This window comes from Citrus sinensis, chromosome 9, assembly GCF_022201045.2.
Source record: "Citrus sinensis cultivar Valencia sweet orange chromosome 9, DVS_A1.0, whole genome shotgun sequence".
Classification (NCBI taxonomy): domain Eukaryota; kingdom Viridiplantae; phylum Streptophyta; class Magnoliopsida; order Sapindales; family Rutaceae; genus Citrus; species Citrus sinensis.
The window spans coordinates 1,695,343-1,722,580 of NC_068564.1; the positions used below are offsets into that span (position 1 = coordinate 1,695,343).

At 32.9% G+C, this 27,238-nt stretch overlaps 4 protein-coding genes across 4 annotated transcripts; all 4 read right to left on the bottom strand.

The window, feature by feature from the left end:
- Positions 1-6,363: 6,363 nt before the first annotated feature.
- LOC102623215 (uncharacterized) lies at positions 6,364-10,583 on the bottom strand. The gene is made up of 6 exons (XM_006490550.4): positions 10,277-10,583; positions 9,670-9,903; positions 8,859-8,973; positions 7,358-7,476; positions 6,849-6,909; positions 6,364-6,749 (listed from the first exon to the last, which is right to left on the bottom strand). Exons 2-5 carry the CDS (start codon positions 9,891-9,893, stop codon positions 6,858-6,860), a joined length of 510 nt encoding a protein of 169 aa, XP_006490613.1. The 5' UTR covers positions 9,894-9,903; positions 10,277-10,583; the 3' UTR covers positions 6,364-6,749; positions 6,849-6,857.
- Positions 10,584-11,412: 829 nt separating this feature from the next.
- Positions 11,413-15,450, bottom strand: LOC102623505 (protein SGT1 homolog B). Its single transcript, XM_006490551.4, has 10 exons — positions 15,140-15,450; positions 14,990-15,059; positions 14,257-14,381; positions 13,894-14,062; positions 13,636-13,732; positions 13,452-13,517; positions 13,078-13,216; positions 12,148-12,233; positions 11,936-12,040; positions 11,413-11,789 (listed from the first exon to the last, which is right to left on the bottom strand). Exons 1-10 carry the CDS (start codon positions 15,297-15,299, stop codon positions 11,682-11,684), a joined length of 1,125 nt encoding a protein of 374 aa, XP_006490614.2. The 5' UTR covers positions 15,300-15,450; the 3' UTR covers positions 11,413-11,681.
- Positions 15,451-16,609: 1,159 nt separating this feature from the next.
- LOC102623795 (probable NADH dehydrogenase [ubiquinone] 1 alpha subcomplex subunit 5, mitochondrial) lies at positions 16,610-18,430 on the bottom strand. Its single transcript, XM_006490552.4, has 2 exons — positions 18,027-18,430; positions 16,610-16,991 (listed from the first exon to the last, which is right to left on the bottom strand). Exons 1-2 carry the CDS (start codon positions 18,337-18,339, stop codon positions 16,798-16,800), a joined length of 507 nt encoding a protein of 168 aa, XP_006490615.2. The 5' UTR covers positions 18,340-18,430; the 3' UTR covers positions 16,610-16,797.
- A 6,282-nt stretch (positions 18,431-24,712) lies between these two features.
- LOC102624091 (probable WRKY transcription factor 27) lies at positions 24,713-26,631 on the bottom strand. Its single transcript, XM_006490553.4, has 3 exons — positions 25,833-26,631; positions 25,589-25,702; positions 24,713-25,498 (listed from the first exon to the last, which is right to left on the bottom strand). The coding sequence occupies exons 1-3, from the start codon at positions 26,402-26,404 to the stop codon at positions 24,973-24,975; spliced, it is 1,212 nt and encodes a 403-aa protein (XP_006490616.2). The 5' UTR covers positions 26,405-26,631; the 3' UTR covers positions 24,713-24,972.
- Between the last annotated feature and the right edge of the window lie 607 nt (positions 26,632-27,238).

Genomic DNA, 27,238 nt, shown 5'->3' on the forward strand with positions numbered 1-27,238 from the left:
TGCCCTTACTCAATTACTTTTATTTTTAAATAGAAAAATCATAAAATTAATACTAATCTTAAACAAATTCAAAACAATAATAAATAAACCAATCAAAATGTAAAGAGATAAGAGAAGAGAGATTCAAATATAAAGATTTTTAAGTGGTTCGGCCAATCCCGCCTACGTCCACGCCTCCAAGCTCACCGGGCTTAAAGATTCCACTATTCAAACCTCCATGGATTCGAGAATTTTTACAATTGACTTCACATGTGTCAATCAACCTTTACAATAAGAGATTATCTCAAATCTCTTAACTCTAGTGTTTCCCACACTCACACTTTCTCAAATACAAGATTTTTCTCACACACAATCTATATGTTTACAAATATATGCCCAACGTGTGATTTAAAGAATGAATGAACAAATTAAAGCTCAAGAAATATTGTATTCTCAATAATATGCTCTCTGGTATTCGTTGGATTCACTTTGATTTGAATCTAATGCTGCCTTTTTTATAGTTGGAGTTAAAAACTATCAATTATGACTTTCTGCACAAAGTCGGATCGCCGCTAAATCTTATCGGATTACAGTTTTGACTTGAGCAAGTGATTGTTGTGCCAAAATTCAAATTGTCAGATCGCCGTTTTCCAGAAATCAGATCGCCGCGAGTTTCCAGGAATTAAACTCCAATTCTATTCGATGTCAGTTAGCCGTTATATCCCAAACAGTTAGTTATTTGCTATAGTGATTGCTACAGTACAATTATTTTTTAAAATTATAATTTTACCTTAAAACTCTATATAATTATACTATATCTCAAATCTTCATAAAAACTTTAAAAATAGATCCATTTTCAGAGTTTGAAAACAATACTTACTGATTTCTAAAACTTTTTGAAATTATAGTATGATCCAAAACTTTATAAAATATTTCCAATAGGTGCCATTGGCCAGTTGATCTCCATGGTCGAACTAAGGCAAGCTCACACCCACTCACCAACCTTCACTTTCTATCCACATAATCATCTTCACCCCACCGCACAACGCAGTCTCCCCGACGAATATGTTACTAAAGTGTCAGAAACAATCCCTTGCTGTGGCGGTGCCAGAAAGCTAATCTGGGGGTACAAAACTATTGCCTCCACTGAGCTGGGTGCTTGTGTCTGGAGCAAAATTCGGCTACGCAATATGATATCAATAACAATTGACTGCATTGTTTTTGGCAGACTTCCATAGAAGCTAGGTGTGGTTTATTAAAGAGTACTCATGTTTAGATACCATAAAATAAGATATTCCTCGTACTACAATGACGTCAAATCTGTTACAATAATATTTTAATTTGTTTGTAGTAAGATGTCATTTTCGTTTTTTAAAAATTGAAAGAAAGACCACATCGAGGACAACGAGCCGCATTCTTTTTCTTTTTTTATTTTTGAAAAAGAATAAGCAACAACTCTGAAAGCATCCTAAAATCCAGTAAGAAAATAGCAAACTCAAAAGGGCAGGCCAAAAAATACTCTTTGAAAATGTGACTACATTAACGTCATATATGTGTGTACTAGAAGAATCTAGATGTGATATAATTTTTTAATTCATGTAAGTTTTGACATGTTGTTGGGTATTTTTAATTTTTATCTAATTATAATACTAAGGAGGCAATGAACGATGATTGAGATGTTTACTTTATTTTCTTCTCTGTATTTCGTCTCCTATGAACAGGAGGCAGATGGCTGGCGCATTCAGCTGGGTCTCAGGAACTCCCGAAACATTTCTTATAATTGAGTACAAAACGCAACTATTTAGATATTGGAAAAGTATGTTGACAAAAAAATTAATTTACAAAATTTTGACCCAAAAAAAAATGAAAGAAATTGAAATATTTTGACAAAAAATAAGTTGATCGACTTGATATTTAATATTTTTATGTCTTTATCAAAATTTTGTAACCTAACTTTTTTTTATATTAATGTAGCATTATTAATATATTTTTATTTATTTATTTATTAATATATTGTTGTTTCTTTTTGAAGATTGATAATATATACCATAAACTGTCCCATACGATTGATATTAAAAAAGAAACAACAATATTTATAGATTTTCATAAATTTTGTACTTTTTTTTACTATTGATGCAGCACAGTAGCATGAATTTAACGTTCAAATATTCCGTTTGACTCTTGAGAATACTAAAATAAAAGAACTATGTTAATTCACGTTGATTTAAGAGAATATCGAGAATTCTTAGAAGTTAAGGCCAGTGGCGAAGCTAAGAGTTGGCTAACTCGAGCTACAACCCGGGTTAGCTTTTTGGAAAAAAAAAACAATTAACTATAATTTATGAATTTGTCTTCATTAATACTTATAAAAAAATAATAAAAAAATTAATAGCTCACCCCAAAATATGTTGCTAGCTTCGCCACTAGTTAAGGCTTCGTTGATTCCACAGAATAACAAGAACTAATTAAATTAAAAAATTCACACGGAGCTTTAGAAATTGAGAATATTATTGAACTTAAATTTATAATTTATTCTAACAAATAATCAAGACTTACTTGTAAAGTTACAAAAGACACTTATTTATGATCTCTAAGACTTATCCTAATTTGAGTAGAAAATTTATTTTAACAAGATTTATACCTAAATTAGGAGTATAACTCAAATACGCAATGAATAAACGATAAAACTCTAAATAGAAAATCAAATTAAAATAGAATACAAATTAATTAAACTATTTCTAAATATTATAAATTTCAGTGAATTCTTCAGTTTCTTAGGCTGCATCAACTGTCAAGTGAAAAAACAAAAACCATCCAAAAATCAATTTTGGAAGTGATAACATGCAAGACTCTCTAAATATAGCACACTTTATATGCAATTTTATTCAATGAGTAGAGATGGCAACAGGATGATTTGGGTCAGGATTTGTCTTATGTTATATAGCCCGGAATCAATTCTAAAAAGTAGCTGGAATTTCGATAGGACCTCCAATGTCGCGACTGTAGGTGAAATTTTTCAAATCCCAGGGAACAAATCATTCTTCAATCAAATGTCCAACGCATTTTATCGGATAATAATTGAATATTGGGTTCGATAATGATGGAGCATCACCAATATAGAGCAGTTTCTAGGACCATTGAATGTAGGTTTTTACAGTTATTTTAAATTCAGCCACGTGTATCCGACGATTCTGGAGGCTACCTACGTTATAACTGCTCCAACGTGGCAGCTGTCTTGAATATCTGCCGCTCGCCGCTGGTCAAAAGATACCCCCACCGAACTCACCACCAGACAAGAAAAAATATATGAAGTTTGAAACTACTGATTGTGCTTTTATTTTTGTAGTATTATATACAATACAATCAAAGTTTAATACAAAAAAAAATGAAAGAAATGAAAATATTTTGACAAAAAATAAGTTGATCGACTTGATATTTAATCTTTTTATGTCTTTATCAAAATTTTGTAACCTAATTTTTTTATATTAATGTAGCATTATTAATATATTTTTATTTATTTACTTATCTATTGTTGTTTCTTTTTGAAGATTGATAATATATACCATAAATTGTCCCATACGATTGATATTAAAAAAGAAACAACAATATTTATAGATTTTCATAAACTTTGTACTTTTTTTTACTGTTGATGCAGCACAGTAGCATAAATTTAACGTTCAAATACTCCGTTTGACTTTTGAAAATACCAAAATAAAGGAACTATGTTAATTTACGTTGATTTAAGAGAATATTAGAAACTCCTAGAAGTTAAGGGTGCGTTTGGTAACATTTTTTATATGTTATTTTCTGTTTTTTGAAAAAGAAACTATATAAAATTTGTTTGGTGGGCTCATTCTTTATGAAAACGCTACAGTATTGAAAAACAAATAATTTTTGTTCTTTAAACTTTGCAAAGAAAATTAGAGAACGCCATTTTGGTGTTCTTCAACTTTCATTCTCTATTGAGAGTGTGAATGGGCCCACTATTTGACTTTATGACCACTTTTCGCAATGCATACGTGGGTCCAACCAGAAATATATCAACAAAAGAAAATTATGTTTATTTAGTATCTCAACTGAATCATCCATTTTATTTTTTTAATATATTATTTTAAAATGAAAAATGATAACACTTTTCTAAATATTGTTGAAAATATATTAATAAAAAATTTACATCCTCCTAACCAATATTAACAAATATATAAAAGTAAGAAAGTAATTTTATATTGTTCAAATATTATTATGTTATAAATAAAATTTATTTACATCATTATAATGCAATATTATTTTAAAACACACAAAAGGAAATTTTAAAATAAAAAATAAAATACAATTAATCATGATTTTTAATTAAAAAATTTATAGCATAATATATTTTTTCGCTTTGCTATATTGCATTATGCTATTTTAGACGATTTAATTTCATATTTTATTCTTTAAAATGACATTTAGAATAATAGAAGACATTTTTAAATAAAATAATTACACTTAATGATAATAACTCCCACAAAAACTATAGTACAACTATTAAAATTTATTAAATAATAAATAATTATTTACTCTCTCTCACTGTCCTCACTTTTTCAGACAAACAACCAAACACGTTTTCATTGTTTTCATTTTTTATCTACTATTTTAAAATAAACTACCAAATGCATTTTAACTTTTAAAAACATCACATCAAAAACATCATTTTCCTTCTCTAAATAAGGATAAAAAACACTAATTAAAAAACAATATCAAACGTACCATAAGATTCTGTTGATTCCGCAAAATATCGATAACCAATTAAATTCAAAAACTCACACAAAGCTTTAGAAACTGATAATATTATTGAACTTAAATCTATAGTTTATTCTAACAAATAATCAAAGACTTACTTGTAAAGCTACAAAAGACACTTATTTATGATCTCTAGGACTTATCCTAATTTGAGTAGAAAAGTTATTTTAACAAGGCTTATATCTAAATTAGGAGTATAACTCAAATAAGCAATGATAAAACTCTAAATAAAAAATTAAATTAAAATAGAATACAAATTAATTAAATTATTTCTAAATATTATAAAACTTCAGTGAATTCTTCGATTTCTTACGCTGCATCAACTGTCAAGTGAAAAAACAAAAACGATCCAAAAATCAAATTTGGAAGTGATAACATGCAAGACTCTCTAAATATAGAACATCTTAAATGCAATTTTATTCAATGAGTAAGGATTTGTCTTGTGTTATAAAGCCGGGTATCAATTTTAAAAAGTAGCTGGAATTTCGATAGGCCTCGAATGTCGCGACTGTGGGTAATAATTAAAGAAAATTTTCAAATCCCTGGGAACAAATCATTCTTCAATCAAATGCCCAACCCATTTTATCGCATAATAATTGAATATTGGGTTCAACAATGTTGGAGCATTACTAATATAGAGCAGTTTTCAGAATCAATAGATGCACATTATTACAATTATTTTAAATTCAGCCCACATGCAACCAACGGTTCTAGAGGTTGCTCTACGTTAGTGCTGCTCTAATGTAACAGCTGCCTTGAATATCTGTCGCTTGCCGCTGGTCAAAAGATACCCCATTAGACTCAGAACTCACCGCCAGGGAAGAAAAACTTATCAGACTGGGTCATTAAATAATTGATATGGCTTGAGAACTCGCAGGATTCATGGGCCATAATAATTCCTTTCACGTTAATTTTTATTTTGTCTTCCACTCCTCTATTTATATTTTAAGAGTAATGATACAGTCACATACTCTTGTACAAATTTATTTTGTATAAACTAACGTAGTATTAATTCATTGATTGAATAAAAATATAAAATAATAAAAACAAATCATGTGGGCCAAGTGATATTTAATTCAACCAATCTTATCATGCCATATCAATTTGTACAAAATAAATTTGTACAAGAGTTTATGACTATATCATTATTCTAATTAAAATATGAGTAATGATATAGTCACAAACTCTTGTACAAACTTATTTTGTACAAACTGATGTGGCGTTAATTCATTGGTTGAATTAAATATCTCTTGATCCATATAATTTATTTTTATTATTTTATATTTTGATTCAACTAATGAATTAATGACACATCAGTTTGTACAAAAGTTTGTGGCTATATCATCAATCTTTTAATTATAGGCTGGTTGATAGCAGTACCTATTTAAAATAATAATAATAATAAGGGGTGGCCGGCTTTTTAAATGGAAAGTGATTTGTTAAATTAAATTTGCATCATGTTGGATGTACTTGGAGCAAACCCTACTGTTATTTTAGCTATGGGAGCCCCAGGTTGCGCAGGCGGTCAATTGAGGCCTACTTCTGTGCTTTCACAATTACAATTTAAGCAAATTGCATGCTACATTCCAACGCAGAGAAAGATTAGTCCAACTCAAATGGAAATTTTACGGAATTACACATCAATGAAATGATTCCAGGTCATTCCCACTTTCAGTACTATTTCAGGGCACTTTCGAGGCACCAAAGTTCATCACCGGAACAGATTAGTTGCAATGCACACAAAATCACCACAAATGGAAGTGCGTACTTTTAAAAAGATGCAAGCATGTAATTGATCAAAGCCACTAACACGAAGATCATTTCTTTCTAACAAAGCCCTACCAAAAGTAATGTGCACAAAGTTCACTGATTAACAGAACGTATCTGCACAAGACATTCTTAATTGGAGCTGGATGCCTGCTAAGGAGGAAGATGAACAAGCCTCCATCTGAAGAGATTGTACTTTTGTGGCCAAGAATGAGTATAGACTGCCAGAAAATGCCACATTTATGCCATAAATGAGAAAAGTCTTGCTGATGAACCCTAGCATTAACAGTATGAAATAGTTATTTGAGAAAGAACACTACCTTGAACATCTATGCAATTGTTCTTACATACTGATCAAGTGATGTATTAAATAGCTCACTCCTGCACAACAATTACAAGCATATCAGTCCTCTATTGAAAGCCTGGAAGTTATAAGAATTAATAAACTGCATTACTTGTTCTTAAAGCATGTCTGAATATAGAGTGAATTAATCTGCTACCAACAAGAACATGAGTTAGATGTCCAGCTGCAATGGCTATTAATTCTTACTGATGAATAAACCGTGAAAGCCTAAGTTGTTATTAGCAGCACTCTGTCCTATGCATCGCATTCAATATAGTATCCATGAGTATGTGGGTGTGGGCACGCATTTGTTTATGTAGGTTTGCTTATCTTTGTAATTATTCATGTTGACGGTATAGACCACCTACTTGTGCTCAATAATATTCATACATGCAACATTGATCAAGATGATAGATCCATGATGCAAAAAGAAAAGAACCAGGTAGACACCAGTCATTGTCAATTTAAATCAATGCTACTAGTTACCTGATAGGAGTTCCTGGAGCATATAATGGATTCTTGACAACATATTCAACATACAAGTTGTATATGTACTTTAGGGACTCACGTAGATCACCAGTCCTGGGATGAGTGACCAAGATAATCTACACAAAAGGAAAGCATGTGGAATGAAAATGTCTACTTGTAGCATGCGGCAAACAGTAATATAACATTTTTCTTGTTGAACAAGTTCAGGAAGGAGGTAAAAAGGGTGCAAATTCAAGAAAATAATGTGACAAAAGTATATGACAGTAAGGTGTTATCCGTGGCACCACTACATTGTCAATTGGCAATCTATGATAATATTCTAATAAAATCGGCCATGCAAACTAACTAAATCCATACGTGGTCAAACTCTTCAATCAGATCTACTAACCAAACCACAACAATAAATTGAAGAATAAAATCACTGCCTAAATCAACAAATATACGCTCTTTTCGATGTTGTGTGAGGACAGCTTGTTCATTTGAAACGAATATCATTTCCATGTAAGTGATTCCCCCATCTATAAAAGTGCACACAATTTCTTCTTCTAGACAATATAAAAAGAAGAAGCTTCACTAAATAGAGTAAATATAGGAATCATCTCCTTGATTGTTAAAACCCCAGGATGTGAAACTTACAAGCTAAATCAACAATTCCAGAAGTACTAGGCAAAGCATGCCCAAGATCAAGGAAATTCCACTGAACCACCTAAGCATTAGTATCCTAGCAATTATCATCTCAATCATATTAATGGATTGTTTGGCTACCAAGGTTCTCATATCAATTCCTCCATTGAAATTCTAGAAGTCAAAGAATGATCAATAATTGCAAAATTTCACAGTCAAGTCTGATACCTAATTTGGATGCCTCGCTGATTTCAAAGAAAATATTGATCTGTTCAGGTTTTTAGTCTGTCAGAAGTTTGAAGTTTGTTTAAACATGATAATTATTATTGTGGTCATGGTCCCTATGCTATTTGATACAGGATGAAGTTTAGCCAAGAGTCAAAGAGAAGCATTGCTTGTTTGAAAGAGAATATTATGAAACGTATAACAGATTGTGATATGTGCATAAGCCAGTACAAGGGATCTTATATCAAATAACTGTTATCTGCTAGCAGGTTGCTAACGCCAGTGATCTTGCGAATGCTTCCTCTAATCAACGGACCAGTCTTCTCTATGGATCAGTTGGAGTGGCACTGATTGTATCATTCCACTTGGTCTTGGGTTCGAGAAAATTGGTGCCTATTGCAACACACCTTTAAAAACATTCACCATTTATCAATTTTAAGCCAACTGAAAAATTAACATCTGATACGCCCTCTATCTCTAACTAATTTCAAGCCTCAAAATGCAACTTAATATTTAGTGTATAGGTGAATCATAACTGAGATATTTCAGTTGAAAAACAACAAACATATCAATGGAAGCTTTCTTTCAAATCAACAACTAAGCATGTCTCTATGGTATAATGATAAATACTCTACACATTCCGACTAACCTTGATTCCAGATGGACTTTCCATGAAACTAAGTTTGTATGTATTAGTACGAAAACTGTGAAATGAACAACCTTGGCCTGATAATTGGGGCACCCCCAAGTTTCCTTTCTCTGCACTGCACAAATAAAATAATCAAATGATTACTGCAATGAAACCATATAAACATTACATAAAAGTTGATAGCCAAGACTTGATCTCAAATCTTGTATAATTAAAATGCAGAAGTCTCTTAATTCCCAAACCTATTGTTCACCTCTTAGAGAATTCATCAGCTAAGTCAACTGTTTACCAAGATTTATCATAATTCACTCCAAAAGACATCAATAAGAACCCCCATGAGTTACAACATACATGGGAATCATCTAACGAACCTCAACAAAACACCATTCTATCAATCTAGAAGTGAAATTATACCTTCAGAAGCAAAATATCATGAATTGATGAACAAAAGAATATCCAAACAACATATACTATCATGAAAATTGCATTCGTTTGTGCATCATGAGGAATAGATAGTAAATTCACAATGTTGTTCGTTTCATCTGAACCAAGTCCCTTGAGCACAATAAAACCAACTTTCAGCAATCATAGCTCTACAATTCTAACAAAATATTTCTTCGTATTCCGAAAATAAAAATTTAGCAGAACTAAGTATTCAATCTCTAATTTTTCAAAACAAAGACCTCCAAAACCATCCAATTCAAATTCCAAATCGAATTTCAAAACTAAGCCTGCTATGAACCAATACACTTTGGCTCTCGAAACTTCATATTGAAATTGATAAATGTGAAAATGAAAATGAAGCATATACTTAGTGGGATCCATTTTGGCAGTCAAGGACTTGAGGGAGAAGAGAAGACCAAACATGAGCTTGTGGTCTTGTTGAGCGTTGAGAGTGTGAAGAAGGCGATTCCATTCCCTGTAAAGCAAACAAACGCCATTCCTATTGAACACGTACATCATGTGCGCATTGTTACCGGACGCCGTTGGCACCGGCGGTGATGGACTGATCTCTGACCCTCCAAAGAACTGCATTTTCTTTTTCCTATTCAATTAATTCAAATCAAATTTTGAGTGATCACGCCGCAAGTCGAGAAATACACAGAGAAAAAAAAAAGAAAAAAGAAATCTGTGTGTACTATCATATTTTTTTTTAAAAAAAATAAAAGCTCCGTTCGTATCTATTTTAGGTAATTTACAACTTATGGTAATTGCTTAGGATCTGAGAATCAGAAACCACTAATAATATAGCTAGTAAGAGTGCTAAGCTGAGGGAGTTCATTGGGAGAATTTTTTTAAATTAAAAAAAAATGAGGTAAATAAACGAAAGTTCGTCCATTTTCTTTTGTTTTCCTGAGAATTCTCTACAACCAAACAGATTATAGCGTCAATTACTAAGCAAGAACAGAGAGACATACCTGCGAAGAGTAGATTGAATTTGAAACGAAGAATTGAGAGGAGGGCTCGAAATCAAGTGGAAGTTAGATCGTCTTGTAAATTTATATTGTCCCCAAACAGCGTCGTTTTTAATAAGTTAGTGATAATCTAATAAAATAAAATATGGATTAATAATTTCTGTTCATATCAAAACTCTTAGGACCCAAAAAATTATCACCAAAACAATCATTTCACAGTAGTTTTAGTATTTTTTTTTCCCGGTTGGCACTTTTTTTATTTATTTAGTATTTGCTTTTCGAAACTTTTCTTTTTGTAGTTTGCAAGACATTGGAACTTTTATGAATTATGTTCAGGGTGATTGGGTCAAGTCCTAGTTTTAGTATAGTGTTTCAGTAATAAACTCTGTTTATAAAGAAAACTTTAAACCAATTTTACAACATTTTAAAACAGGCTTTTTCAAGAATTGAGGTGGAGCTATCAGTACCCTTCAAAAGTTCTTGTAAAACCCCTGTACCTTGAATTTATATTTTTAACCTTAATTAAATTAACAATTCATCTCTATAGACTCTAATCTATTCCTTGAGCCCACCTTATGGGAGGCTTGCTTTCTTATTTTCGTATAATGATATGTTCTCTTGAGTTTATTATTGATTTTTGTTTTTGTACAGAAGTATCTAGAATTATCACATTCAAAGTGGTAAAAAAAAAAAAGGATTAAACAGCTATCAGCCTTTGCTTATATGAAAAAGATATTTCTTTTGTTCTTTTTTCTCTCTCTTATACGAAAGTTACTGAGAAAGAAGGGTCCAAGGACTACGTGAAATTAGAACGAGTGTTATAAGCAGCAAATAGAATTTAATTAATGTTTTAATGAGTGTATTTAAAAGGGGTTGATTGAGAGTTGCAGGGGGGGGCCGCCAATTCCTCGGCTCTTGAGAATATTTAGAATTTCAAGTGAAATTCAACATTTCGACTGTTACCTGTACTTCATCATAAACATGAGCAGAAGCTATAGATTTTTTGCTTCAGTTATTACGCAACTACAATAATTGGTTAAGAGGGTGACGCGTTGCCCCATTTCAAGTCATGAGTTAACTGCTCGGAGTCGGAGGTATGCAGATATGAACCAGCAATGACCAAATGAAAGATTTCAACAAAACCCAGAACCTAAGAACTGCATTTTCATTAGAGTAGCGATATTCAGCAAAGAAAATTCAGGACCAGCTTCGAGCACAATTAAAGCACATTGAACATTCGAGACAGAAAAGAGAATGTATTTAAGCACTAAAGCTTAGACACTCAAGCACAAACGAGCAACAAAGAATACTTAAGATCCTGAAGAAGAGATGAAAATGAAAAGTTTCAGAGACCAAAACTCAAAAAGTCTAAATTACAATTTCTCCAATTAAAGGAGAGAAGGAGAGTTTAGTATTCCCATTTCTTCATTTCCATGCCATCAGGTGGACTTCCTTCCACCTTCTTTGAACCAACTTCTTTCCAATTTGTGGAGAGCACCGTCCCGTTTGACTCGACCTGTAAAATAAGACCACAAACATTAGTATGCAGCATACAGGCAAATATAGCAGGAAATCGTCCGCGAATCCTTTGAAAGAAATTGAATTTGGTATGTTACATATTATGGGTCAGAATTAACAAACATCTTAAGTTAGAAGTCTTACGAAAGACTTTTTCATGGCTCGTCTTGTGTCCTCATCTGCATCAGCATAAATCTCCTGGAAAAATTTGTTCAATGCTGCATCACCATCTAGCTTTTCTTCTTTTTCCTGAAAGACAGATGAATGGTCAAGCCTTGACAGGAACATAAGTCAGCAAGAAAAGTTCTCGCATAAATATAAACGCCAATTTAAAAGCAACATAATTTGAGGCCCACCTCCTTCTTCACTTGAGCTTCAAGCTTGTCCCAATCTACTCTTGTCGGTTTTGAGGAAGGGTAGGTGGGTCTTGGTGATCCAGAAACTGTAAATTTAGTTGCAATTATTAAACTTATCAAACAGGGGAGAAATGAAGAATGCCGATGTGACTCAATTGATTCAGAAGAAGCAACGCACAAGCCATCACATACATTTTCATCCAATCACTTATCAGTAACAGCTCATCCCAAGACCAGGCCATTTAATTAGTGCATCCAAACTAAAAAAAAAATCCTAGGTCCGCTGTCTCATAACCCTGAACCAGACTAGTATATAAAGCATCACAAATAGCAATTCTTTTCCAAAATCAAGCACAGATATCCTGTATGGCTTAAAAAGCATCTCATCATTAAGACTGCATGACAACCAAGACAATCCAGTACAACAACCAAGACACAGTTCCTAGGTAACAAGCCCCTTCAAAGTTCAATATGAATCAATCAACCAAAACTACCAACGATTAAGTACATTAAGCAAAGTAGAAATATACAACAATCAAAGGAAATTCAAATCACATGAACCGATAAATATCAGAGGCTCAGTGGGAATCCAATATTTAAAATTCAACGAGACAACAGGAATAATTTTTCAACAAGTGCTCATTCTAACTTCTGGTAGCGGGCTGTTAGTTTAACTTTTAGATCCCTATATGAATTCACATGAAGAAACCCTACTACACAGCCTTCAAGTTCTTTTAGAAAGTAATGTTATTAGGAAGCACGCAAATAAACCTAGCAGTATGCATGGGCATGTTGGCGCGCGTGTCCATACATGCATGCATCCATATATGTGTTAAGGGGTAGAAAAATGTGACTAAAACAAAAGAAAACCTTAACATCTATCTAGTTGAGGTCTGAGAGCAGCTTAATACTACAAAAAGATCAACATACCGGATGGTGTATTAACCCTTTGAGGAACTACAGCTCCCTTGCTGAATTCAAGAGACGACCATTGTATTGGTTCAGCTTTAGCAAGGCGGATTTCAACTTTGGTTGAGAGGACTTCATATCTGCATTTGGCAGGTATTATCTGTTTGCAGAATACCAAGCACCAAAAGGTAAAATCAGGACTAGAAACGAGTGGAATAAATTTGAAGCAAAAAAAGAAAAAAGAAAAGGATCAACAGTTTGTTTTCCCAACACAAGGTAATCAATAGATTGGTCTTGAAAATATTTTCCTAATCCTCCAACATTCCCAGAGTACAAAAACTTGCATTATTGTCACAACCAACTATTTAGACAAGAAGAATATAAGCCATGTATACCTTTCCAAATAAGCGAGGTTGAAAATGATATGCCTCTTCACCAGGAACATCAATACTAACACTTAGCTGGTAAAGCAATAAATTAAAAGTTAGCATTTTTCTCGTCTTATCTTTTAGTGCCTAGAACTAGTGACAATTGTGAATCAGAAAAGCAAAAGGAACAAAGAAAGGATGTGCATCATACTATTTGTTCCCCAAAGTCAACTGTAACATTTTTGGCAGGTATGCCCTTTGCAAACACAGTAACAACTACTTCCTCAGGCTTCTGGTAAAATTCATGCCTGCATGAAGTCTCTCACCAGATTAACAATGAAATCTACTGGGGTAGAAGCATAATCATTTTATGGTGTGCTTAGTAGCTGCTATATGCTATGGTCAATGCATAACAAAACAGGCATGTTGTAAATCTAACATAGTCAGAACATGCATTAATATTTGGAACCTGTATTTTGGTCTGGCTGGTGCAGCCATCGCAGCCTCATTGGAAACATCCATCACTGTCTCAACATCCTCAGTTGAGGAAATGTTCGTCGCAGGCTGGACGTTGTTAGTTGACACAACATTTGTTGGGCCTGTTTCCAAAGGCTGCTTTTGTAACTCACCAGTTTCCTCTGAAATGAAAAGGCAAAATCCTTCACTAAAAATATCAAGTGAACGGATGTTAAGGCATATATTTTTATTTCCAACTCTCCTCAGAAGCTCATAGTTCCAACAGAGATATACAGCATTTTACATCAGAAGGCCAACAACTTCACATAAAAAATAAAAAGAGAATGAGATCACCAAATAGAAGTCAAATGCATACCTGCTATGCGCTCCTCACATTCTTTGATTAAGTTGGTAAATCTCGAATCTCCTGGAGCTAGAGAAGCACCTTTTTCTAGTGCCACCTTAGCCGTTTCATATTCTTCAAGCTTCATGCAAGCGGTGCTGTAAATAGAAACAGCAGAGAAAAATCAATGGGCGAAGGAAATTCAATCGGCAAGATTCCTCTGTAAGAAATTACATAACAAGCATAACATACTCAAGTCCACGCACATCAATAAATAAGCAACAGGGGCATTTGAAAACATACAGAACAAACAAAATTATACCATTAAACAATGAATTTGGTTAAGGTAGATGTAGATTAAGGTGTTTCACAAAAACCAAAACATCTACACTTAGCCCATCAAAAATATTCCTTTCCCAAAACCCCCCCCCCCCCCCCCCCAACAACATATCTTATGTGATCCTGAAATTTAACTTGTCACATTCGAAGATAGGCAATCAACTTATGCCCATAATATTGGCTGGCTATTCATGGAATGATGTCCTCACGTTACCAGAGTAATTCAAAATTTCTCAGTTTCTCGCAGATAGTGCTATAATATCAGTCAATTGCTACACCTAAACATAACTGAATATAATTTGGATTAACTTATATTAAAAAAAATGCATATTTTAAACAAAAATTGAACAGTTCTAGACATGCTTTTCGCTAAATTATATATCTACTGCATTACAAATTACAAAGAAACGAAATATAAGTCACCCACGCTTTACGCCAATAGGCTTTAGACATTGAAGGCTCCAACTCAATTGCTCGGTTCGCATCCGCAACAGCCTCTGCACATAAAAATTAACAAAGTAGGAAACAATTTTACACCAAAACATGCTTCGGAAAATAGAAATTAAACTACAAGTACCAGTGAAATTTTGGAGTTTGATGCTGGCTTGAGCGCGGTCGGCGAAGAGCTCAGCGCTATTAGGGCTAATCTCAATGGCTTGCGAGTAGAGATCGTAGGCGAGCTCGAAGTAGTCGTCGATGAACGCCTCTTTGGCTTTCTTCTCCAGATCGGTTGCCATTAGAGACTACAGTTGGCTAATCGAAGAGTCCAGAAAGAAAGAGAACAACTTGCGAGTGAGAGTCTATGAACTTCCGGTGAGAAAGATATAATATTGACTTGACCCTCCTCCTAATCTTAAATAAACAAGCTCGATTACCAGATTATCGTCCCAATTATTATTATCTTTATTTATAAAAATTTATATACATATTGTTGATTTTACTGTTTTATCCCTGGGAAAGTAAGCTTCCTAATAGCTTCCGTTTGTCTTTTTTTTTTGTTTTCTTTTAGTAAAGCACGGGGTGTTTAAAAATTTGGATAGTGTTATATAAAATCTAATATAAGATTAATTTTAATAATTGTCTTGATTATAATTAGATCAATAATAATTTTATATAATATGAATTGTAATCTAAATATTAATCTTATGTAATTAAAAAAAAAACACCATGAGTTTTAGTACTTTCGAAATTTTTAAAATTTTGAATTTAATTTCTTAATTTTATCTTGTCTATATTAGTGTTTATTTACTGTTAAACAAAATAGTAATAATTTATAAATAAGGGTGTCAGTGTGTTGTTATTTCTTTATCTTTTTGTTCTTCAGTTGGACGGGAATCATACCAATGCCGATAAAGTTTAATTCGTTTCTTTGGTATAAACTGACAAGTTAAGAATCGTTAGATTTAAATCATTTGTTTCTTTTTCGTTTCGTTTCATTTCATATTCGTGAAGGATGCTTCTAGAAAATTTACATGATTATGCAAGAAATATACACGATGAAAATGGGCACGACCACATTTCCAAGATAGTCGCAATGAGAAGTTGTATGTGTGAATTGCAACGAAATACGGACTCAACATCCAGGAAAATTCGATTAAATTGACTGCACCAATCAAAATTTTGGAAGTCAATGACAAAACCGTATGATAAAATCACTCCAACAATTTTTTGCGTAGTATTATAGTAGACAAGTTCGAGGATTCCTCCTAAGCTGGCAAACACACCTTCCATGATATTAAGCTCAACCAGACTAGTTTTGACTTTTTCCTAAGCTATGAATCTGCTTTCCGCCAAGTTCCAAAAATTTTTTACCTTACTTTTGATTCTGCATTGAACAAAAAGTGATGTGATAATAACATCTGAGAACTGTTTTGAAGTTTCTGGGTACATGAAGGTTTTATTAGTCAAGCATAAACAAGAAGAAACTTCTTATCTACCCACATATTAGCTTTCAGAAGGCAAATGATAATGATGCCCCGTACTTCCCTTATTTGCTATCAACATTTCTGCAGGGAAGGCACAAATGAAAATTGGAAAAATAGCAATGTTCTTGTAACACCTGTTCATATATTATTAACCCAATGGTTCAAGCCTTTTGTCTCATAAATCAAAACTCTATGCAATCTAAGGAAACAGGCAAGATACAAGATAAAGAGCAAGAACAAGAGAAAATATGCAGGCAAAGAGACAGCTTTGACTATGAAACTCAACATTCTTCCAGACAGGAGCAGCATACTACTCCTTCAGCCGTGATTGTGACTCACTAGAGGTGACTGCAGTAAGATCCTTTTTGGTAACAGCTTCCAGCGTCTTATGGAATTCCTCAGGCAGAGGTCCAGGTCGATGCAGGGGAACATGCTTGGGAACCGGAGCATCATTCTCAATAACTTCACATTCGTAGTCATCAGGAACACCCCAAGGATCCCACTCTGCAATTTAGCATAGCAATTTCAAACACGTCACTACTAAGGAAATATGATCTCTTTTATGCATAAAATGATACAAAACATTATCATTCCAGCATACAGGCAGAGCTAACTGATAAGTGCTCGGGGTAAGCATTTAAAATAATGTGGTATATCCCTGATTAGTTCTATTTGGATGAGTCACTTGATAAGAACTAAAAGGCAATAGAAGACACTAGCCCCATGCTTAAAAATGGGAGTACTAAGATCTCTGATGTTGAAGCAACCAAGTCAAATGCGGAAATTTATTCCCGCAGCTTTCTATCGTGACAAATGTAAAGAAAGTGAGAGACTTTTCTAACAGAAAGTATCGTATTCACTTAAGTATAGTCAAATTGAACACCTGAACCATTTGCAGTGCTTGATTTTAAAAAAAAAAACTTACAGAATCATTGGGACGAAATGTTGATAAGTTCAACAAAGAGGTAAAGACTTTCTTAGTTTTTACACTGTCGACCGACTCAAATCCAACATTAAAAACTGTAAAACTCAAACGAACATCTTACAATCATGTCAACACCAATCGACGTTAGCTAACATCCAATGGAAGCTCGGATTAGGCTCAAAAAGACTAAAATAAGCTAACATGAGCTCAATTCTTCCTCAATACCATAAGCACAACAACCAAGAATATATTGACAATATCAGCCAAACCAACATGAGTGGGAAGGCAGGCTATGCCTACAATGTTCATGCACAAGTGTCTAAAATGTTTACTAAGATTTTCAAGACCAAATTCTTCGTTGCTCCTATCAAAAAATAAAAATAAATTCGTTGCTCAAATTACACTGTTCTCCAGTGTACACTGTACCGAAAAATTACATTACATTTCTTACAAAATAACCCAAAACCTATTTGAACCCCCAAAAAAATTGTTAAATTTCCCCTAAACCCATCTTCAAAATCGATTTTTTAATTCAATACGAGCTAAAATATTCACATTGTAATATATTAAATAATAATAATAATAATAATCCACATAGAATTGAATGTACGGACCGATCATTTTCCCGATGAGCGTGAGCTCATCCTGAGCCTCCTCGATGAGCTCCTCGACCTGGCCACAACCGAGTCGTTTCTCGATCTGTTCCCAGTCCTCTTCCTCTTGACAGACCTTCAAACGTTGCCGTGTGAAGCTTTCGACGGCCTTGCGGTACCCTTCGTCCGGAGGAACGGCTTGGATCTCCTTTAGCGTTTTGTTGTAAAGATTGATCAGAACTTCCCTCGCGTTGGGGACTACATCCAGTCCCGTGATCCCAGTCGTTTGTTTCACCTTGGCCATCAATGGCCGTCCGATCACGCGCAGGAACATCTTCGATTTGATGGTTCGCTTTGATTCAACTTTGATTCTCAGGTGCTCTCTAATCGAGTGTGATTATTCTGGTGGATTTTTGCCAGTAAGAAAACAAGCGACGATTTCATGGAAACGGTGTCGCTTAATGGTGTTTAATTAATGCAGTGGGCTCACCTTTGGGTTACAGAGTCCGCAGCCTTCGTTGGCCCAATTGACTTCCAAATAGATTATCAATATTAACAACTCATTTATCGAACTCGTGAATTAAAATTGGGTGGGACTATTAGCACCCCTTCTGTTTATTATGAAAATATTTTAAAAATTATAAATTTCTTTTAATTCCTCCATTAATGAAAAAAATACGCTTAATCAGAAATTTATTGGTGTAAATTATATTTTTAATTTTTAATTATTTTTATTATTAAACCACATTTCAACAATGGGGATTCTTCTATTAAAAAAAAAACAATGGATTTCTTCTCTCTATTGTAGCCACCGACGGTAAATTTCTCACCCGAAAATTAGAAGAAAAAACAACTTTTTAATTTCTAAAATATTAAATTTTTTTAATAAAAAAAAGTTATTTAACTTTTGAGTAGGGGTTTAATTATAAATTGTCATATTTTGTAATGTAATAAAAGGTTAAAATTATAAAACAATTAAAGGGATTTTAAAATGTATTTGGAGGGGTGCCAATAGTCGTGCTCATTAAAATTTGAGTGGAGCTATTGCCTATTGGCACTCTCCAATTCTCCATGCTCTTTCTATAACACCATTTACTTGTATTTATAATTTTAACCCTAATATTGAATTGCAACCAATCACTCTTGCATTGTTGTTTGAAGTTTTCATTTGTATTAAAAACATAATTGTTGTTTACTTGTTGTTATAAGTGTCTCAATATATTGACGGATAAGAATTCAGCATTGAATTGAGTTTTTGCTAACCACTAAATCAATAGTTATTAGAGAAAATAAAAAAAAATTAAAATAATTCTAACTATTGATTCAGTATATAACAAAAACTTAGCTCAACACTGACTGCTAATCCTATGTTGATAAACCAAAATTTTAAGTCTTTCACTTCCAATATTCAAATAATGTCAAATATTGAAGAATCAAATAAATCAAAGATTAGAGAGAGAATTTGACAATGAAAGGAGAAAATTTTTTGTATTACATTTAGATGGAAAGTTCATTATTAGGATTTTTTTTAAAGTATAAATTAAATTTAAGAAAATCATGATCGCATGCTATTCCATCTTTATTTGGAGATTATTAATCAAATATGTGATGATTGTGAAAATATTTTACGAATAATATTATTTCATTGGGGTTATGAGAAAGGTTAATTATTGTGAGCATTACTGAGAAATATTTTTTTTAGAATATTTAAAAATAAATCCAATTCATTTTAAGACCATACGTCTAAGCTACATCATTATAAAGTTTGGTTGGGCAAGTCTGAAGAGTCCATCATAATATAGTTGATTTAAACTGTTTATAGGGATTTTTTTAATTATTATAAACATGGGTAAATTTATTGGGATTATATGCTCTTTAAAGTATATTAATTTATTTATTTTCTAATTAATAAAATATTTGAGATATTTTCAATTGTATAAACATTTTGAATAAGGTCCGTTTAATCATATTATATGTATTTATGTGATCATCATATGGATTCACAGAAGACATAAATACAAGTTATCTTATGATTGAATAAATTAAGTTCGAAGTTGATAAAAAGAGTTGGGCGCTCTATTTATGTTTAGACTGTAATAAATTCATTAAATAATTTGTCTTAATCATGTATGAATTTATTGATGTAGTACGACTATATTAAACATGATCACATATGAGATTTAATTAACTTTGTAATAACTGTCAGACTTATTAAAACTCATAGGCATTGATTTTACTGTAATCTTAATCGTGAGTTAGTTATAATTTCGTGATTGTAATTATTATTCCATTTGAGTTACCAATACACATGACACATATTTGTAGTCAAGATTACCCGGTATCTTGGTGGGAGCAATTATGAGTATTGTAATTATAGATTAACAATATAGAATTTGTACAACACATCTCTTAATGAGTTTTTGGCATTTGATTATAGAATTCTCTGGGCAGAGTGTGTCAATATATTTAGTACATTGAAAATGATCATTAAAAAAAATCAGTAAGTATCAAAGAACAAGAGTTCTACTTGTAACTTTGAAAACCTTAATTCAAATTTATACAACAACACAATTTTATAACCAATTTTCTCAAATTAAAATAAAATTTTTGAACGAAACCCCCGTGATGGAGCTCTTTGTTATAGCAAGTTAGTGCATTGGTGGATGTATCTTATAATTAAATTTACTTCCCAATTGATCTCTAAGTTTTATGGTTTAGGGTCTTTTTATTGTAATGGAATCACCGAATACGAGTTTACGAGGGGCATGTTTTGAAATTTTTCGAAAAACACGTTATATATTTGGCCCATTTAATTTTTTTTTTTTCAAAACAAATATATAGAAGTTCCATTTGGGCATTTGAAATGGTATTTAATCGAAGTCCAATTCATGTTTAAGAAATGAAGGCAAATTACCATTATGTGCCAAGACTCACAATTTTGGCCTTCTTTCTCAACCAACGTTTTGGCGTCCCCACGCCCTTATCCATTCGCTCCGTTCTCACAACTGGAACTAATAAAATAAACAGAAAAAGTTAGGGTTCTTATATTCGTGGTAGTTAATTTTTCTTTTCCTCTATTATTTATTGTTAGTGGTAAAATTATGGGGAATGGCAAATGTAGAGAAATACGACAATAATAGTGGAACTTTATTATGTAAAGTAATGTGCTTACAACTAACTCTGTATGTAAGAAGAAACTGCAGAAATTTTGTGTGCTTCAAGGCACGTTACAAATGTCGCTTTCCTTAAGACGTTATTTGCCCCCACCAATTGAGTGATGCACATGGATTAAACAAATACGCCTCCAGAATACAATGAAGCACTTGTTTGTTTGCTTGAGTTGTGCATCGACGAAAGCAAACCAGAATACTTTTGAATGTTGCAAGCCTGCCAAGAAACAATATATTGTTCCTGCAGAAAACAATATATTGGAATGTGAATGCACAAAAGAAATTGGTGTTTTGTGTTGAAATTCGTACTAGAAAGGAATGCTAAGAAAAGAGTGGTGTAGGATCATTCATTTCATGTCTAAATGGCTTAAACATGACCCCTATTTATAGATATACTTGTGCCCCCTCATTTGGGTTATCATCTTTCATGATACCCCTTCATTCATGGCCATTGGATCTAGATTTGATTTTAATCAATGGTCCAAATTGAACCATCACCATTTCAAATGAAATGTCACTATGAAATGATGCATCTCTAAGTGAAATGTTGCCATGAAAAGTTATATCATTTAGTAAAAAGATACATTTTCTACAAGACACAATTAAATAGACATGTCCTTACAACAAGAAATCATTTTATTAGATAAGTCTTTAGTGAAAGGTACCTTTTCTATAAGGCACAATTAATAGGACATGTCTTTACCATAAGACACATTTATTTTGAAAATTTTCCAACATTTATTACCAATTTATTATTTTAATTTTAATAAAATAAATACACCTTAATTATAAAAAAAAACAACGATATTTTTGTGCACATATCTTTTTTTTTTGTTGAAACGTCTATAATTGTATTGTTATTATTTTGTTTTTGAGATTTAGACTATTGGCACCTTTCCAAAAGTTTTTAAAACTCTTTTAGATATTTCACAACTTTAACATTCCTTAAAACTATAGAAATGATTAAATCTAAGCGGTTGTTTGTTAGATGTTTGAAGCCTAAAATTTATTTATTTGTTTTTTATAACTTATGTCTGATTTTCAAACATTTGCATCAAAATTAAAAAAAAAGTAATTTGTTTTACTTTTATTTGAATAGGAAAAAAAGAACTGAATGAAAAATAAATATTATATTCCAAATATATCTCTATAAAATATATTTATTTCTTAGTTATAAAATCAAATCCCTTTTTGTTTTGATTTGCAAGAACATAAATGTTAAATAAGCATGTTTAAGATACTTTTATTTATTAAAACATACTATATGCCACTTATATTCAAATATTTTTTTTAAAAAAAGTCATTCAGATATTCGTATTCAAATAATCTACACTTTAGAAAAATTCAGATCTATTTAGATTTAAAAATAAAAAACAAATGATACCTAAGTAAAACTCACACTTTTTTTCAGCAAAAAACAAACATAGTAAACACAAATAAACTTATTTTGCTAAAATTCTCTGCACCAATGTGTTATATTTATTTTATTCCTTGCAAGTTTTTACACCCTCATATTATAGATCCTTTTTTTGGCTTAAACCATAGCTTAACATTATTTATTGTTTATAAAAAAATGTAAACTAAGGAAAAATTTATAATGCAACTAAAAGGAGAGGATAAAAAAAAAAGCAAGTTTTAAAAAATTTCATTATTATTTTTGAACAAATTTTTTTTATGTTCAATTGTAACGATGAGAAAAATGAAACACTAAAAATAAAATTTTAAATTGGGTTTAATGAGGAACAGGCTTGATTAAAGTTAATTTTGTCATTAATGGAGGTATTGTGAGAAATTATATTATTTTTAATTATTTTAATGGGATGATTAAAGAAGAGGGGCTATAAGGAGATTTAGAGGGGTGCCAATAGGCCAGTTCTTCAATTACTCGTTTGTGCTAAGCCTATCTAAGTAGATTATTGGGTCCACGCTGCTCAAATGGATTGTAAATTGATCTATGTTTCTGGGCTTGTGTTTTTTCGAAATATATCAATCTCCAATGGAATGAAATTCATATTAAATAATTCTTAGATCTGGATGTCCTACATTATTTTTAATACAAGCGTATTCTTAAATCGTGCGGTTTAAGAAAATTAAAAAATTTAAATTTTAAATCTTATAATTTAAAAACATATCCATATATTAAAAAAAAATGAAGACGCTCGTATTAGAAAAATACTATACATATACACACACCCTATACTCATCACGTTAGTATCAATAAAATCGACAGGCTATAGTATTGTATTTTGCTATCAACCTAGCTAGTTAATAACTTTAGAGATGCTACAAGGATGAAGAAAGCATGGGTCACACATTGTCTCATTAAATGCCTAAATAAAATAAACAAGTTGTATCAGGTGATTTCACCCTTTAAGGGTGCTCAAATTATTATTATTATTATTTTTCGTATGATATGGATATTTTATTTTCCTCATGGCAATAAGATACTAATAGTTTTGCAGAAAATAAGTAAAAATAAATAAAAAGATATAATTAGATAATTAAGTTTGACCAGTTCTCTAGTTAATAGGTGTGTGTGTCTATATATATATAAGAATGACAAGTACTTGACCTGAGTGTGTGTGAACTGTGAACCCACTTGATGAGTTCTTTTTATTGTTTAAACTAGTGATTGTCTGAACTGAGACAAAATGAGGGATCTAGTTTTGTCCCGTGATATAGCCGACGCTATCAGAGTCAATTAACAAATTCCGACTCCAGATAAGGTTACCGACAACTGTTAATTTCAAGAAAATATCCTTCTAAATCTAAAATATTCACTACTGTCTTCTGGATAATTGTTGTAGTTATTTTAGTCTTTTTAATAATAAAATAAGAAATATCTCAAGTTTATTCACTTTGAGGTACAACGATGTGCTTGATTAAAAAGTGACAAAAAATCAAGACTTCTTAAGGATTTGCATAAGAAGTTTTATACAATATAAATCAATAATTTGCTCTTTTATTTTCTCATAGACAAAAAATGAGATACACATGTACTTTAGTAGTTTCAATTCACATCAGTCGCATAGGATACTAATATTAAAAAGCATATCTGTAGCTAAAATGATCGAATAATCTAGAGCCAAAAATTGCCTATCCCAGATACTGCAATTAGCTTTACAATTATTATTAATAATTACTACTGTTGGTTTTTCTAATTATGATCGTGTAAAAGCACGCAATAACAAGGTTCCTTTATTATGGCGAAGATCATGATCATCACTAGCTAGTAGCCATTAACCGAGTAACAACCAAAATCAAAATTCAAAAGCCAAAATGTAAGGATGATGTGAACCGCCATTTTGATCGATGCACGATGGTAATATCATCAATCACCATCATCATCATCATAATCATCACCATGTTAAACAAAGAAGATTTAATTAACAATCGGGCAACCTAAAAATTAGTTTAATTAAGCTACTGTCGTCATTGTCATCTCATCATGATGTAAAGGAATAGGATACCATATATATCATTATCAGAGAAACAGCATAATAACCATATAATATTCAGTAAAAAGAAGCTTAATCAAAAATGAAAAAATAAAATAAAAATTAAGAAACACAATTGTTGCGTAGGGAAAAGATTCTTTCCACCTTCTTTTTTATATCGATCTTGATGTACAATCTGATCAAGGTAAGTTTAAGTTTAAAAAAAAAGACAAAAAAAACTGCTTCCCATCTATGATTTAAAAAAAAAAAAAGATTGTATAAACATAGTAACATACTACAATTTCATATTTAAAAATGCAAAAACAAAACCCTAATTTCTAAACGCAGCTCAGGAGACCATCAGCCGTGGTTGTCGCCGCTGCCGGAAGCAGCAGTGCTGCCAAACTGTTTCAACCCTTTAAAGAAATCTTCATCAATCCCCCGCGCGGCTAAGTTTGGAATCAGAAGATCTTCAAATAAATCATCATCATCATCATCATCTTCTTCTTCTTCTTCTTCCATCAAAGTTTTACTGGTGTCTTTGTCATGATCAGCTGCATTTGCTAGAATATTCTCAATACTGCTCATTTCTTCATCCACTGCGGGAGTTGTTGGGGCCGACGGGGACTGACATGTGGCTGAAAGGGGAGAGGAGCTGGAGGTAGGAGGCGGCAGAGGTGGAGGAGGAGGCGTGGTGCTGACGGGGTGGTTTTGAGTTCCGGAGAATTTGTTTCGGGTGCTGCCAGCAAGCGAGTTCCTGTGAGTTGGACGAGGGTGTGTGTGGTCTCCTGTGTAGCTGACGATGTAAATATTCGGATCTGTGTTGCTTCGCTCCACTTGCTTCCTCGCTGCACAGCCCTTTGAGCTGCTGCATCTATAGTAGTTCCTGTACCAAAACCAAAAGCCATCATTAATATTAAAGAGCTAGCTATGATATAAAAAGATCTGTGAAGAGAGCCTAGAATAATTAACAGACCTTGGATATGGGGACCCTTTGATGGGTTTCTGCCCGTATTTACGCCAAGCCCACAAATCAGCTGAAAGCTTCTCTTCCGTGACTTGGCATACCATCTTCTTTATCGGGCTCTTCCTGTTGCTCATCAGACAACAATCATGTACAGCGTCGTCATGTGCATGTATATACAGCCAACGACTAACAGAATCATGACCCAAAAAAGGAAAAAGGAAAAAGAAAGAACGAAAGACATTTATTTGTTTACCTTTTTCTAGATCGATGGGCATGTGATGGCATCGCGGGCCGTAAAGGAATTGCAGAACTCAATCTTATAGGCAGCTGCTGCTGTTTTTGTTGATGAATTTGAGGGTCTTGTTGTTGCAAAGGTTGCTGTACATAGTGAGTCTGTTGGTTATTTTGCTCTCCAATAACAAACGGAGGAAATGATGATGAGCTCATGGGGGACACTATGCTAGAGTTCAGTTGCTGCTGCTGCTGCTGCTGCTGTTGTTGATGGTTGATTAATCCTTCAGGAACAGAGCTTGGAGTTGAATAAAATGGCTTGTACGAATCTTCCAATTCTTGAAAACCAATGTTTTTGTTTTCAAAAAGATTGGGAAAAGAAAATGGATCATCATCTTCGTCAAACTTCATAGTAGCCAAGAAAGCCAAAGGGTCTTCTAGACTGCTTTCATCGGCGGCGGCGGCGGTACCGCTGGTGGTTGTATCGATTTGTGGGGTATAATTTGCGGTTGTATTATTGGCGGAGGAGAAGCACCTCACCACGGCTTGGAGATCCCAATTGTCAGCTGCTTTTGCAGGAAATTTCTCACCCATTTTAGCAGACAATCTACCTAGTGATTATCATCAGAACTAATCTAGCCAGCACTTTATGTATTTGCTGGTTGCTGTTGAGCAATTGGGCAAAGTAAACAGAGAGAGACAGAAGCCACAAAGGACGGCGCTGACTCTCTTATTTTATTTGATTTTTTTAGGAGATTATGCCCCCAAAGTAAGAAGAGAGAGAGAGGGGAAGAAAAAGAGAGAGAGATATTTGTGATGCAATGACTTGGTGCTTGTTAATTATTTATACAAGAAAAACGAGGCAGCCAAAAGACAGAGAAGAGAAGCCCAATTGTCCTTTTCCGTTGACTTATGAAAATGTCAAAGGGGGGGGGGGGCCAATAGAGCAATATGGGCAATCGAGCATAGATGGTTCTTATGCTTTAATAAGGACCAGAAACGCTGCTCCTTGAAATGATTGTACTCGATATTTGATTGGAAATTGTACGTGAGTTTGTGGCTGAATGTGACGCCACTCGCTCTGTGGGATTGTGTAATCACTGACTTGTGGACGTGCACTTGGTCATTTTTGACGATTGGGTTGCATTCACTATGGAGGGTCTTCAAACAGCTTGTGTGAGAGTGGGCTAGTTGCCCGACTAAAGAAATTGGCTTGGGAATATGCCGATGGGAAAATGTATCACATAATTTTGATATTGACCCATCGAAAATATGAAAATAAGCAGCGACGGTGCTAGGAATTCTACGAAGCATGGGTTAAGTTCAAACATTAATTTAATTTTAAAAAATAATCAACAAATTAACATATACTCAAAATAAAAATTCATTAAAATATTTAATTTAATGCACTAGTAACAGTCCTCATCG

Bases quoted from the DNA above. Each gene is read 5' to 3' on its own strand.
- LOC102623215 (XM_006490550.4), bottom strand. From the start codon at position 9,893: ATGCAGTTCTTTGGAGGGTCAGAGATCAGTCCATCACCGCCGGTGCCA. The intron at 8,974-9,669 runs GTATATGCTTCA...TTATTTGTGCAG, and splicing joins GCCAAAATGGATCCCACTAA to TGCAGAGAAAGGAAACTTGG. The intron at 6,910-7,357 runs GTAACTAGTAGC...ATTGTTGTGCAG, and splicing joins GCTCCAGGAACTCCTATCAG to GAGTGAGCTATTTAATACAT.
- LOC102623505 (XM_006490551.4), bottom strand. From the start codon at position 15,299: ATGGCAACCGATCTGGAGAAGAAAGCCAAAGAGGCGTTCATCGACGAC. The intron at 12,234-13,077 runs GTATGTTGATCT...CTAAATTTACAG, and splicing joins AAGGGTTAATACACCATCCG to TTTCTGGATCACCAAGACCC. The intron at 12,041-12,147 runs GTGGGCCTCAAA...TCTGTCTTTCAG, and splicing joins AAGCTCAAGTGAAGAAGGAG to GAAAAAGAAGAAAAGCTAGA.
- LOC102623795 (XM_006490552.4), bottom strand. From the start codon at position 18,339: ATGTTCCTGCGCGTGATCGGACGGCCATTGATGGCCAAGGTGAAACAA. The intron at 16,992-18,026 runs GTCCGTACATTC...GCTAAATTGCAG, and splicing joins GCTCATCGGGAAAATGATCG to AGTGGGATCCTTGGGGTGTT.
- LOC102624091 (XM_006490553.4), bottom strand. From the start codon at position 26,404: ATGGGTGAGAAATTTCCTGCAAAAGCAGCTGACAATTGGGATCTCCAA. The intron at 25,703-25,832 runs GTAAACAAATAA...GATGAGCAACAG, and splicing joins GCCCATCGATCTAGAAAAAG to GAAGAGCCCGATAAAGAAGA. The intron at 25,499-25,588 runs GTCTGTTAATTA...GTTTTGGTACAG, and splicing joins AAAGGGTCCCCATATCCAAG to GAACTACTATAGATGCAGCA.